The sequence below is a fragment of the Cupressus sempervirens genome, chromosome 3 (assembly GCF_028749045.1).
Source record: "Cupressus sempervirens isolate cs-2001-9-10 chromosome 3, ASM2874904v1, whole genome shotgun sequence".
Taxonomy (NCBI): Eukaryota; Viridiplantae; Streptophyta; class Pinopsida; order Cupressales; family Cupressaceae; genus Cupressus; species Cupressus sempervirens.
Genome location: NC_143120.1, coordinates 716,718,143 through 716,732,696, shown reverse-complemented (window position 1 = coordinate 716,732,696; position 14,554 = coordinate 716,718,143). Strand labels below are relative to the sequence as shown.

The 14,554-nt window shown below is 36.8% G+C and overlaps 1 protein-coding gene across 1 annotated transcript in view; it reads left to right on the top strand.

The window, feature by feature from the left end:
* Positions 1-14,554, top strand: part of EBS1 (EMS-MUTAGENIZED BRI1 SUPPRESSOR 1) — a 189,500-nt gene that overhangs the window by 155,930 nt on the left and 19,016 nt on the right. The window contains exons 30-32 of the mRNA XM_089821668.1: positions 13,651-13,715; positions 14,099-14,201; positions 14,390-14,548. Of these exons, the coding sequence (XP_089677794.1) occupies positions 13,651-13,715; positions 14,099-14,201; positions 14,390-14,548 (327 nt within the window). The remainder of the gene's footprint in view (positions 1-13,650; positions 13,716-14,098; positions 14,202-14,389; positions 14,549-14,554) is intronic.

The following is a 14,554-nucleotide window of genomic DNA, read 5'->3' as shown; positions in this document are numbered from 1 at the left end:
GAGTGAGCAATCCTAGGGATTATTGAATGCGAAGTTTATGATCTGGTATCAAGATCAGAAGGAGCAGAAGTCCAGTTGATAGGACAAAGAAAGAGGAAGGAGCAATACAATTCAATTCTATTATTCTGCAAGGAATGATACAAAGATCATTTGGACAATGGGTTCATTGGTCTTTCCCCTGAAGCTGTTTGGACAGTGGGTCCATTTGCCTTATACAACTCCTAACAGGGTTGGAATCTCCTAACAGGGATTCAAAGTCTCCTAACAGGGATTGATATGTACTGAATGTTTTTATAGACTCCTAATAGGGTCCATCCTTTAACAAGGAATATTTATATTAGTACATCATCTTGTGGGTATCATCCCCACAGGGTTTACCCTCTGATCAAGGGTTTCCCTAGTTAACATATCTAGTGTTATTGTGCATGTGTATCTTGTTGTGGTTTCTGATTATATTGCTCATAGTAATGACAATATGGTGTTAGGAATGGACTCTAAGACTAATCTATTGGATCTTGAGAAGTTAATTAAGAAGCAATCTGCATTTAGAATAAGATAAAATGTTTCAAGCGGTTAAACTTAAAATCAAGCCTTTTAGCTAAATGTGCAGTTGAATATATTTTGTGGGTGGACAAAGCCCAATAGTGTCTAAAGCTAAGAGCTAGATAACAATGGCAGCAATAAAAATAGCATTAAATATATCTAAAGGGGATCTTTATTAAATGTGTGCAGAAAAATCAGGGTGATAAGATAACCAGTATTGCCAATGAAAATAAATAGTATAATGGTTGTCATAAAAATAATGCTAAAATAAAGTGAGAATTAAATTCTGTTCTCTTAGGAGAAAGAGGAATAATAGTATATTAGAGGCTTATTAACAAGAATAAAAGATTATTGCCTATCCAAGATATGGAGAAAGCAATAATACAGAGATCCTGGATGTCTATGAGATCGACAAGAAGAAAGGTTTTTGTTACAGTTGAACCATTGTCTGCAGCCAAGAGCCAAAGAGAATAATGATGTATTGTAATAACCCTGTTTGCTAATATTTTCCCCTTCTTACTCAGGTATTTTGTCACACAATTTGCATACTTCTGAGTTTCCTAAGTGATTTGTCTGCAGGGTGTTTGTCTGAGTTTACAACAGAGTTTACCACAATAATAAAGCTAATATGCATTAACTTCCAAGGAGTCCGACAACTGATGCACTAGTTTGGTATTGCCTGATAATACATAAATGCAAACTCTATTTGAATTGAAAGACTGAATTAACATATAATTTTTTGAATAGCAGCAAGAAACGGGCTCTTTAATCTGTCTCTTGATTTGCTGCTCCCCAATTTCTTCTTCAACAAGTCCCATCTTTAATATTTGAAAATTCAGTTAGCTTTTCCGGCTCCCCAGATTTTTCTTCAAACAATTGCCATCTCTTATAACCGCCCATCTTTTTGTTACCTGGTGTTGAGATATTCACCAGCCTGGGAACCAAACCTGCAATTACAAAGATGCTCTATCTGATCACAAGTCCAGAAACTCATGCCCAGGTATGACCCAATAATATGTAACTCGACATCACATTTCCAAATGAGGATTTCTAGTGCTGACTTCATGAACACAAATACCAATAAAACTGCTGACTTTTATTTGCTAAGTAAAAATGTTTCTTGTCCACCATGACTGATTAAGAGAGAAATCTACATATACAGCAAGCTCCAATGTAATGGTAAGTGATGGTGGTATGCAAGACTCCCACAGCAAAACACTCAATATTAAGCTTTATTTCACCTTAATACATAGCTCTGATCCTTTACAAAAATGATAAAAATCCACTTCATGATAAATATGACTCAAACATTAAAAACCACCACCCAGCATGAAAAGTAAAAAGTGAATCTTTATTTGAGAGTCCACAAATCATTCTTTATTTTAATAAATCTACAAACCAAGAGGATTAAACATTACTTCATAATCTGCAATTTTGTCTGCACTGGAGACTACACAAAGATTGAATGGTCTTCCAGATGCTCTGTGAAATATCAGAAATGAAATCTCCCACAATTGTTTAGCAATATTTTCAAATCCTGTTAATTTGTCTATCCAAGAGACTTCAAAATTCTATAGTTATCTGTGAAAAGCTTGAGCAAGTTTCCTGAATGAAATGTCCTACTAGAATTGGGTTTCCATCCAACGCCTGAGAAATCCGAAGGGGTTTGTCCTCAGATTTCTGAAACTGATTGCCACAAGTTCTCTGACTTCCAAAGAAAATATCAAAACCAACCATATCTAGAGTGATGCCCTCGTTCTTTAATAACACACCCTAGTGACTCTTTGGTTTCCTTTTATTTGTCTCTTGGTTTTTGTCCTTTTCTTCGTGTCTTTATTTCCCTCTCTCGTATTTACATTTGAATTTAGGGAAACAATAATAAAGTGACTTTATTTAATTTTCCCTATACTTGTCACTAAAGTTACTTTATTACTTTATTTAAATTTTTATCATTACATTAAAGTTTTTGAAAAAATAGTAAATTTTATAACAACTTGCATTAATTATTTAATTTCTATTGTCTAAACAAAGGGGACATTACAGTCCTACCTTCCTGGAGTTTTCTTATCCTCGAGCAATCTTGAATTTGTATGATAATAGTAGAAGATCCCATATATGCCCATAGAATGCTTCACCGTATATGTGCTTTACATGTCCAATACATCTGAACCCTAAAATTGTGTCAAACCTTGTCGTAGTGTGAAAATATCCGCATACAATCCACACTTCATAGAAATTCCATGAATTTGTCTTCTGAAAGATAAAGTAACTCTTTCCATTGAGATGTACGTAATCCTTTGCAACAGCCATCCTCCATTTCTTGTGTATCATTGATGATGTGATAAAATCATCTATACCTGGTCTAAAGGAAAGGTGATATGCATATCTAAAAATGCAATCAATGTGAAATGTGTCAGTTGTATACAGTGGAAATTCTGAACAATTACCAAGTTTCTGTAACTTCCTATCCTTATTGTATGACTCAGCAGATGTGTCATGAATCGAATTATAAAAAGGTAATTTTATATAAAAAATGAAAGGTCTTTCACCATGCAAATTCAGATTACCAAGGCCAACAATATTGTTCTCATGATGATTTCCTTAAGAGGCTATCAACATTAAATTTCTCCATGACAGTCAAGCTGCTGCAATCCTTGAGTAATTTCTCTATATGCTTCTTTTTCTCACTATGATTCTGCTGCTCCATTTTGATACAATCTGAAGCTGTAAATCTGCTGTCCCATGAAGCAAACCTGTCAATAATGCGTGTTCCTGTATCTCATGTGATTCACCAAACACACTAACATGAAAATTTTCAAGGCAGTTGGAACGTACGTATGATATCAACAATATTAGGTCTGAGATCTGATCTCTAACCACTACAAGAATGTATATGTTGTCATATTTGGTAGTCTTATTGGCATTCAATTCCCAAATACTATAGTGACTATCTCGTGCATACCAAACCATACAACCAGTTTTCAACCAGATTGTATCATCTAGAAATTTCAGGATCTGTGGGGCTTAAGGGAAGCCCAGTGAAGGAGAAAATAAGTTGACAAGATTGCGTATGCACAAGAACCTGGTGTTGAAGCAAGTAGTTCGAAAGCTTGGTGTCTTTCTACATGCAAAGAGAAAGACACCTTTGGACTGTAAATCCAAGAAGGTGGAGAGATCCTAGGACTCCTTGAAGAGATAGTAGAACTTCCCCCTGATCTTATAATAGATAGGACAAAATTATATGAACTGCTCCTTAGTCTCAGGCTCTCTGATCTGTAGAGTTGGTTGACCCTATACTCTCTGTCAAGTTGATGATCAGTCTCGACAAACTTTTTACAAGCTCATCACATCCTTCTTCAGTCTTAAGTCTCCTGCCCAAGAGATGAAGCGGTTGCTTGGCCATTCTATGGATTGCACGAGGTCTATGAGGCCCCATAGAGGATACACTCGACAACATCACCCTATCTTCAACGGATCTCTGAGACCGTTTGGGGTTCACCCTCACCCCAAACCGTATCCTTTAATTTTAGACTATTTCTCGACTGTGAGGAGTGTTTGGCCTTTTCTTGTTCTGTTGTTTTGGTCTCTCGTATGTTCTTTCCGTGGACACTGTTTTCTGCTCCTGCTGCCTTGCTGTACGTTTTTTAGTCCCTTAGACCCTCACAGTCTTGTTGGACATTAATAGACTTATTTTATCTTGACTCACTACAGCATAAATACAAGGAAAAGCAGAAACCAATGACACCTTTTTCCTACTTGTGTAGAAAACTGCATAGATGATACACCTGCTGCTACAGGAGCCTTATCTCAACACCCAACAGTAACCATTACTTTGTTCTGGAGCATTGAGTTCATATGTTACTTTAGTTATGTTTTTCATCTTCCTCTGCAACTGATTTTTTGTTCTCGTTAAATCTTGTTTGATGTTACATAAAGTTGTAACAGACCATTCTCCAACAACCAAAATAACCACGCCACACCAAGACAATATGTTGTATGTGTCAAGGTTGAAATCCAAATAATATTATGTCTGAGATGAATCCCAACCAATATATGAACAACTGCACCCCTTAACTATAAATCCTCTGCTAAGACTGAACAGGTGTGATACCAAACAGCAGGTCATGGCTCTTGAACTAGTTTGAAAGTGTATATCAATGAACTGCTTGGTGCCTGATAATACCAAACAGATTGCTACAGGAGACATGCTTCATGTGAACTCCCCACCACATCAGGTGAATTTGTATGCCAAATAGAAAAACTAATAAGCTCCCCAATTTCTTCTTCGAACAACTCCTATTTTCAATAATTTTAAAATTCAATTAATGGTTCCAGCTCCCTAGTTTCTTCTTTGAACAACTGCCTTTTTTTGTAACCAACCAATTTTTTTGTTACCTGGCATTTAGATATTCCCCAACTTGGGAAACAAACCTGTAATTATGAAGATCCTGTAATGGGCACACTAGAAATGCCCAAAAACTAAACCATTGTTGATAGGAATTTTGTCAAACAGTTTGCATCTCCTTATTCCTCCTTTTACTAATTGAACCCCTTATGACTTTGGAAATGATACATTTATATTGTTTGCTTGCATGGAATTGAAAATCACTCAACATGAACAAAAGGAAGTACAGTGATATGCAGATTGGAAATTATATTACAGCTGATAAGATGTTATTTTCAGAATTAAATAAAATCAAATACATGGTAGATTATCAACTCACTAATTGTTCCACTAATATTGACATAATGTTCCAGCAAATGTTATTTAAACTGCTGCTACAGTGACATGAATTGTGCTGCATGAATAGTGCCGCGTGAATTGTGCCGCATGAACAGTACCCATGTGAACAGTGTTGCTTCAGTACTTTGTCTTCCAAACAGTCTAATATCTTCATAAAATCATTCCTTAAAAGTAGTATAAGCATCTGATGAGTAAAGAAGAAGATGTGAGAAAAACATCAAATCTGCAAATCTGCCTGATAATGAAGCTGATAACAATGGATTCCAAAGACCAAACTCCAAGGGAATGACGTATAGAATGTCACAAGAGAGGATAAACATCCTCTAATGCCAATAACGGATCTGCATCTCACATATCAATTTTCTTCTCATATTCAACCTGTCGAATGAAGCCACTAACGCTCCCTTTTATTCATTCTCCAAGGGGTGATTCAACTCTCATAAGTAGTGTGGGATAAAAGATGTGCAATATTAAACATATTAAAATAATCACTTATGTCTCCCTTAGGCGCCCCTTTTGATTTGCACACATTCCCATAAAGTTTAATATTAAAGTGACACTTTAATATTTTACAACTATATTAAATGTTAATTTAATAATACTTCAGGCATAAAAATATATTAGCTCTCAGACTCTGAACAACACGATTGATAGCTTGTCAGAAAGCTCTCGCCGAGGAGTATCAAATCCAATCACCAAAACTAGCCTCCCCTATGGCCTGCTGACTTACTAAAAATAGTAAGTATGCTTGAGACTGAGTAAATCAACTCTATTTTGGCCTAAATTGGAGATGACTAGGCTAAAACACTCTGAGATCCCTTGAAACCCTTCGTTAGCCCTCAGGACCATGTAGAACTAGGCTAATGCACACACACTTGGTCAATTGCTAAAGTGGGGACATCACAACCTCTATTTAGTCATATGTCTAGAAACTCACTCCTAGGAAAGACCCAATAATATGTAACTTGACATCACATTTCCAAATGAAGATTTCCACTGCTGACTACGCGAGCACAAATGTTGATTAAATTGCTGACTTCTATTTTCTAAGTAAATATCTTGTTCTCCACAAGGACAAATTAAGAGAGAAATCTCCATATATGGAAATTTCCAATCTAATGAAAAGTGATGGTGATATGCAAGACTCCCACGATAAGACACTCAATATTAAGCTTCATTTCACCTTAATACATAGATTTGCTTCTTGACAGATATCCACTCCACAATACATATGACTCTCAAACATATAAAACACTGCCCAGTAAGAAAAATAATGAGTGAAATTTTGTTTATAAGTCCACAAATAATTCTCTATTTCAATAAATCTTCAAACCAAGCTGATTAAACACTAGTTCCCTTGTGTATTCGCCCTTGTGTGTTCGCATCAACAATTTGTTGATGACTATTGTTATGGGGGAGGCTTCGGTGAGGAATGCTAGGAACATTAAGATGGCTGAGTGACTATGAATTGGTCACTGGTCAAATCATTAACTGGAGTAAAAGTGTGATTTATTTTATCAATGCTAGTGGGGCCACACAAAATAAGATCAAAAAGATTATTGGCTGTGAGAGTGGTTCGCTGCCTGGAACCTATCTGGGTTTACCTTTGGGCTTAACCCCTCCTGACAACTTTTGGAACTTGCTGATTGATAAAATCCACTTGAAACTTGCTGGTTGGAAAGTCTCTCCCCTCAGTCAGGCTGGTAAGGTTATTGTTCTGAAGTCTATCCTTCAAAGTGTCCCGCTCTATGCCTTGAGTGTTTTCAAAATTCCAAGAAAGTTTGCCCTTGCTATTCAAAAAATTCAGAAGACTTTCTTGTGGACTGGTACAGAGACTAAAAAAGACTCCCTCTTATTGCTTGGGAGAATGTTTGTATACCCTGGGGGAAGGGAGGGCTTGGTTTGTGAAGGGTTTCAACAATGAATGAACTCTTACTGGCTAAATTACTTTGGAGATGGCACAAGGAAGGGGGGGAATGGAGGAATATTTGGGCTAACAAAATTTAATAGGGAGCACTTTGATTTTCAGCATTTCCTTTCTATTGATGTTGATCAAGGGGGTTCTTTGATCTAGAAGAATGCTCAGAAGTTTAAACATATTTTAAGGAAAGGAGTCAAATGGAAGGTGGGAAATGGTAGGAAAGTTCTTTTTTGGGAGGACATTTGGATCTTGGATCGCCCTCTTTGTGCTGATCCAAGGTGGAATAGGTACATGGAACATTGTAAAATTCTGTATGGAACTTCTGCGAGTGATTATTGGAAGGATGATTTGTGGGTGAATCTTCATAGGGTGGACCATAACCTAATTGAGCTTGATAAGTGTTTGAATGCGTTCTTTCTAAACCATGAAGAGGATGTTCTGATTTGGAAAAATGATCCCAGTGGCATGTACTCTATAGCTTCAGCGTTTGCTAACTCTTTTGATGATCATGATGAACCTTGTTGGGCTACAGCTTGGGTGAAAGGTTTGACTCCCAAAGTTAATGTCTTCTTTTGGATTCTTTTGCAAAATAAAATTCTTACTCTTGATAATCTTATGAAGAGAGGTTTCATTATTGTTAATCGATGTGTTCTCTGCAAGAATGATGGGGAATTGGTGGATCATATTATGCTGCATTGTCCCTTTACCAAGATAGTTTGGGATAAATTTTGGAGCTCAATGAATGTGGATTGGGTCTTCCATGCTACCATCTAGCTTTTCTTTTCTAGTTGGAAGGCTCCTTCCAAGAATGCTTTGATTATTAAATTGTGGGACTTTACTCTTCCTTATATGTGTTGAGGCATTTGGAAGGAGTGTAATGATAGGATTTTTAGAGGAGTGGATTCCAGTCCTACTCAAGTATTCTATAAAATTAAGGTCTTGATGATTGAAAACATTAAAATTTGTGGTTTGGGACAGCAACCTTGTAATGAGTGGGAAGAAGGGGTATTTAATAGTTGGAACATAAGGAGTTTGGGTGTGAATATTAAGGATTCTAACCCAAGGGATAATGCTAGATGGGACAGTCCTCCGGTGAATTGGTTTAAAATAAACTTTGATGGGGCGTCGAAAGGGAACCCGGGTAAAGCAGGTTGCGGAGTTGTTATCAGAAATTCTAATGGAGATTTTGTGGGAGGAATGGCAATACCATTAGGGAGACAAACTAATCATGTTGCTAAAGCTTCTGCTACTCTTCATGGTCTTATCTACGCCAAAAGGATGAATTTGAAGAACATATGGGTTGAAGGTGACTCCCTCAATATCATTAATTGTTTAAATAAAGCTACTCAACCTTTGAGGACTATTTCTAATATTATATCCAAGGCTATTAACATTATAAATTCTTTCCAATCATGCATTATATCTCACAACTTTAGAGAAGCAAATTGTTTAGCTGATTGGGCTTCGAATGTGGCTTGTTTAAGTCATCACAATATCATTTGGGAGTTGTATGAGACCTTACCTTCAGATGGTCACCATCATATCGAGTATGATAAATTGAGATCTTAGCAAAAACACTTTTATTGTAATGGTGTCAGTGAATTGCAATTATGAGATTAACTCCTTTGGAGCGAGGTGGGATATGATTATTAGAAAGGTGGGCTTTTCTCATGGATTTTGGGTTATTTTTTGCATTCCTATTTTCGATAGTGGTGTGGTTTTTAGTTCCAGAGCGTTTTGGGGTTTTTAGAGAACGAAAACTAGCGATTTCGGTGCTGAGAAAATGGGGGGAAAAGAGGAAAAGGGTGGAGCTGCCTAGCTGCTCGGAGTGGAAGAACAAGCCGGAGGTGTGGGACATTCTGTGGAGGGGCAATTTCACAAGTTAGATGGAGAGGCTTAAAGTTAATAATCTGGCAATTACGCACCAGTTCATTAAATCCTAGAAGGATGGCTCTGTGATGGTTGGGAACCAATGCATGGATATCACTAAAGAAGTTATTGCGAAGGCGACGGGGCTGGACATGGATGGGATTAATTTTTATCGAGAAAGGAAGATTTCGGACAAGGCTATTGATGATTTTGTGGAGACTGAACAGTAGAGAAATCGTCTGGTCAAAATAGGTAACTCGTATTATAACCTGGCCTTTGTTTCTTGACCATGGCATTTTGTGCTCTTTGTGATAATGGAATATCTGACTTTAGATGGGAGATTCACCAAGCTGTATGGGTATCACTTCATGTTGGCAGATCATTTCTGACGTGATGTGAAGATCAATTTTCCTTTTTATCTTTTGTAGTCTCTTAGTATCTCCACTCAGGCCATTCAGAAAAACCCGAATGGAGAGCATGTCTACCATGAGGATCTCATGGTCTTGATTATGAATGTGTTAAAGTCTAAAAAAATTTCGAAACTTAGGATTTTGAAAGGGGCTGATCAGGATACGGAAGGGAGCATCCTGGATAAGGGCTATGATTCAGATACCCAAGATGAAGCTAAAGGGGGTTTGGGAAGCGTGAAAAAGGGCTCGGGTGGTAGCGCAAAAAGGAAGAAAAAGATTGTTGAGGATGACGACTCTGACCGGGAAAGTGATTTCGTGGAGGAAATTGTGAGAGACCATTACAACAAGAGGAGTGGAGGCAAAAGAAAGAGTAAAGGTTGTCAGGATGATCGGGTCTCTCCTTCTGATGACGAGCCTTTGGCTCATCGGTTGGAAAGGAAAAGAAATTCCTTAAGGCGGCAGGAGGATAGGAATAAAACAAGGAAGATTGGGGATTCAGACAATGAGGATGATGGAGATCAGGGGTATATGTCAGATTTGGGTGATAATGCCGAAGGTGGGCTTGGGTCTTCCAAGGGCTTATTTGGCAACCCAGGTTCAATTCAGAGGGAGATAGGTACCCTTAAGCAACAAATGCAGCTGCTAGGCAAGGAAATGGAGCAACTCAGTAAAACCTCCAGAGGGGAGCGAACATTGGGCCAACATATTGATAAACTTTCGGAAGTTATTGGGAATGCAAAAGAGGTGAAAAATCTCATGCATAAGATACCACTGCTTGAAGCAAAACAAAGGGTTATGGATAAAGAGATAAGCAGTATTCAGGGGAAGGTATCGAAACTGGAAACAAAGCTAGGCAATCTGGATAAATTGATCAAACAGCTGGCGGACAATGTGAGTAACCTCTTGAAGAGGAATGAGAGTGACAAGGGCTAGGATTCTCCTCTGGGGACTGAGGCTCAGGGACCAAGCAAACGCACCCGTGCTCACTCTAAGAAGAATGAGGAAGTCAGTAAGAAGGACGAGGTGAAGGTTGCTGCTGAAAATATGCAGACTCTGGTGGACCAGGCTGTTGACCTGATCAAGACTTCTTAGCTGGTCGGTTGCTGTTCTTTTGCTGTACTTTTGCTGTTTTTTCCAGCTCTGTTTTGTGTGACCTCATGACTGTTTTTGTTGGAGGTCTGTTTCATGTTGTTGTGCTTATTCTCTCTAATGTTTATTTCTAGACTTCTGTTATTGTGAAGGTTTTGGGTCCTTTAAAACCTGTTTTTACTTAATCAAAACACTAGTTCCCTGATCTACAATTTTGTCTCCAATGGATACTTCACAAAAATTGAATGCTTGTCCAGATGCACTATGAAATATCAGAAATGAAACCTCCAACAACTATTTAACAATAATATCAAATCCTGCAAATTTGTACTTCACTTTTTTTATGCTTATTTGTGAAAAGCTTTAGTGAGATTTTTTAATGAAACCTCCAATTAGAACTGAGTTTATGTCCGATTACTGAGAAGTTGTAAGGGTTTCTGTCCTCAAATTTCTGAAACTGAAAGCCAAATGTTCTCCAGCTTCCAAGAAAAATACTAAAACCAACCTAGACTCACATGATCCCTGCATTCTTTAATAGCACACCACAGTGACTCGGTTTTCCCTGTGACTGTCTCTTGATTTTACATTTTCTTTCTCTTTATTCCCCCCTCTGTTAATATAATTTGAATTTAGGGAACTAATATTGAAGTCACACAATTTTATTAAATTTTCACTGAACTCATCATTAAAGCCAGTTTAATACTTTATTAAATAAATTAATTCATATTTTCAAAAAGTAATAAACTTAATAAAAACTTAAATTAATTATTTTATAAATTTCTATTGTCCAAATAAAAAGGACATTACATGTGTAGCCAACAGGAAGTAAAAGATAGGGACAAGATTTGAAGAGAAGCTTAGAGATAGAAAACTGACCTAAAAAACAACATAAGTTACTTTAGGGGATTATCAATAGAAGGAACCATTGGGAGCAAAGAAGATGGTTATGGAGAGAGCTGTTATGAAAGTCATGTGAAATGAAGTTAGGAATAAGGGTTTGTGAACAGTTGTAGAAATCTAAAATGCCAGGGACAGATTCACCCTTAAAGGACATCTTTGCACTTGCGTTCAAGTCTAGTCATAAATAGAATGATAAAAACACAAAAAAGGAGGTATGACGCGGTAAAGTATAGCAGCTGGTGAGGAAGAGGCTTAGCAAGTGGGCTGAATGAGTCCTGAAATATGTTAAGGGTATGAATTATTCAATTATATATATAGATAGAATTTATAGTTGACTTTTCTTAAATGTTATACTAATTTAGACATTTAAATTAAGTTTAAGGGATTTATAAATGTTACACTTTGTTTGATGTAGAAAAACTAGCTGGTGTAGAACCGACACACTTTCTTATGATGCCATTGATATTCCTATAGCAGCTAGTGACATCTTGCTATATATGTTCAATTCTTTAACAAAAAATGTAATGTTTCAATCTCATTTGAGTTGCATCAGCTTGTAGATTCACAGAGGTTTGACAAATTTATTCATTTTGATTAGTGAAAAACAAGTTACATTAGACACAGAGAACATAGAAGCTTTCAACCCTGGTTTCCTCCATGTTCTTGGCAAATGTATCGCCAGAATAGTCTTTGCAATACTCTTTTCAACTGTTTTCCTGCAGGAAGTACTCTTCAACTACTGTTCTCTCACAAACATGGTTTGAAGGTTGGGTAATACAATTGAAATATTCTACAAGGCGAGGATATTACTGGTAAAGCATGTGATTCTTGTAAACACAACCTCTTTGCCAGTACCGTATTCTCTCATTAGATTGAAGTCGTGTGTGTGTTATTCTAGATGTATGTAGTAACAGTCCATTTCACTTTCCAACTCATTCTTCACTCAGCTTGATTTTTTACCATGTCCTCAAGGGGCAGGTCAAGAAAGTAGGTTGTACAAGGGCTTCCAATAAGCTGAACAAGGTCTTCACATATTTTACTTCACTTGAGGCATCAAATTACATAAACTCATCAACTGTTCTTTTGCAAGAAGTAAAAAAGTAACGAGTGTTTTATTTCTAGCGTCCATCCACCTAACAGAATGTTACAGCCTTTTCTTTTCCAAAACTGTTTTTGTTCCTTGACCATCTTGTGTGTCCTGGACCCAACCCTCTAAAGAATTGGTCACTCTCAATTTATGATTTCTTGGGGCCTCCAACCTCGTACTTGCCACAGTAAATGTAGTAACCAGTAGCTCCACTAAGATTATATGGAATGTTAATGTATTGCTAATTTGGCCACAAAACTACAGCTCATTATGCATTTCCCTGTTACATGTAGTTTGTTCTGATGAAGGACTGATGAAGGTTGTTCACCAAGAGTGTTAAGAGGAACAAAACAATAGAACTGTGGCTGCCCGCATTACCTGATCCTATATATAATATAAGTGAACCAAAGGAAGAAGAGCCCCCATATCTCTTTTAGTTTTTGAGCTTGTAGAAGTGTGACATGGGGTGATGCTCCCATTACCCTTATTGTGTGGTTTCACTTTGCTTTTTTCTGGTCAATTGCCGAGAGTTTTTGCCTCATTTTAAACCTTTGAACATGCTTCAGTACATGGTTGTACATATTGGCAATGGATTTGTGCAAGGTGATATTTCTGATCTTAATGTTTTGCATGTTTATCTTTTGGTTTAAAAGCAGTGTAGATTCTGGAGTACTTAATTTAATTTGCACCCTCTGTGTTAAAGTTTAAAATTAATGTGAGCATTTCTCCAATAAGACCCAATTTTGGTGCATTGCCAATATTTAACATGCAGACAGGTTACTTACTTTTTGATTATCAAGATATTTTTAGCTTATTAGTTGGTTAATTGGCACACCACGTCAACTCTCATAAAAGTTGAGAACAATTTTCTTATGATGATCTCTGTGTTTAATCCAAATATTTTGGCATAGTGGTTACCATAGGTTCCATGTACGCAGTTCCTTCCTTTCGTTTATTACTCTAGTTACACTAAAACTAAATTTACTTTGGGTATGCTTAGTGTTATGTATCCAATTTTCTAAATATTTTTGTCTGGATTTCTTAAAACTTAAAATTTTTTATGATGTGGAAGAATGTTTCACTACAGGCGCATAGAGAAATCAGAAGGCATGGTGATACAATCAATATTTTCTCAGTAGCTTCAGGGCATTTGTAAGTTTTCTATTGGATCTTTTAGTCTATCTCTCTTGAACTCTGGTTGAGATTCTTCAAAAGGTTTGTTGGAGCGTTCTGATAAACTTTTGCCTCTAAACACTTTCAGCACATTCAGAAATCTTAAGTATTTTTATTTGTTGGTTGACATATTTTAGCCTTCTCTTGGTTTCTGCCAATATTATCTTTGATGGAGAAACATCTTTTGCTAACTAATGTACTTTCTCTATTGTATATCAGTTTCCTTATTTTTATTCAGCATTCGTTATGCTTTGGTGATGCTTTCAATGAAATCACTAGCAAGAACTTTGAATTGATAAGTAAGAAGTTGCATGGTTCAAAAATTGCAGTGGAAGGTTTTAAAATGATACTGGTTTTTGCAGGTATGAACGTTTTCTTAAAATAATGATTTTAAGTGTGCTTAAGAACACAAATCGACCAGTGAAGTTCTGGTTCATTAAGAATTACCTCTCCCCACAATTTAAGGCAAGTATTTGCATGTGTATCTGTGGAAGTAAGCATTCATCATCTGGACATGCTGCCACTTTTTATTCTTGTTATATGATTAACAACAAGATTTTTCCATTAAGAAATATTCGTTTTTGACATGAAATCATTCATATCAAATGGTGGAACTGAAAACATGGAACTTATATTGACAATTTTTTTGGCAGGATGTTATACCACACATGGCAAATGAGTATGGATTTGAATACGAGCTTATTACATACAAATGGCCTACATGGTTGCATAAGCAGACAGAGAAGCAACGGATCATTTGGGCATACAAGATTTTGTTTCTAGATGTCATTTTCCCACTTTCATTGAAAAAGGTACTT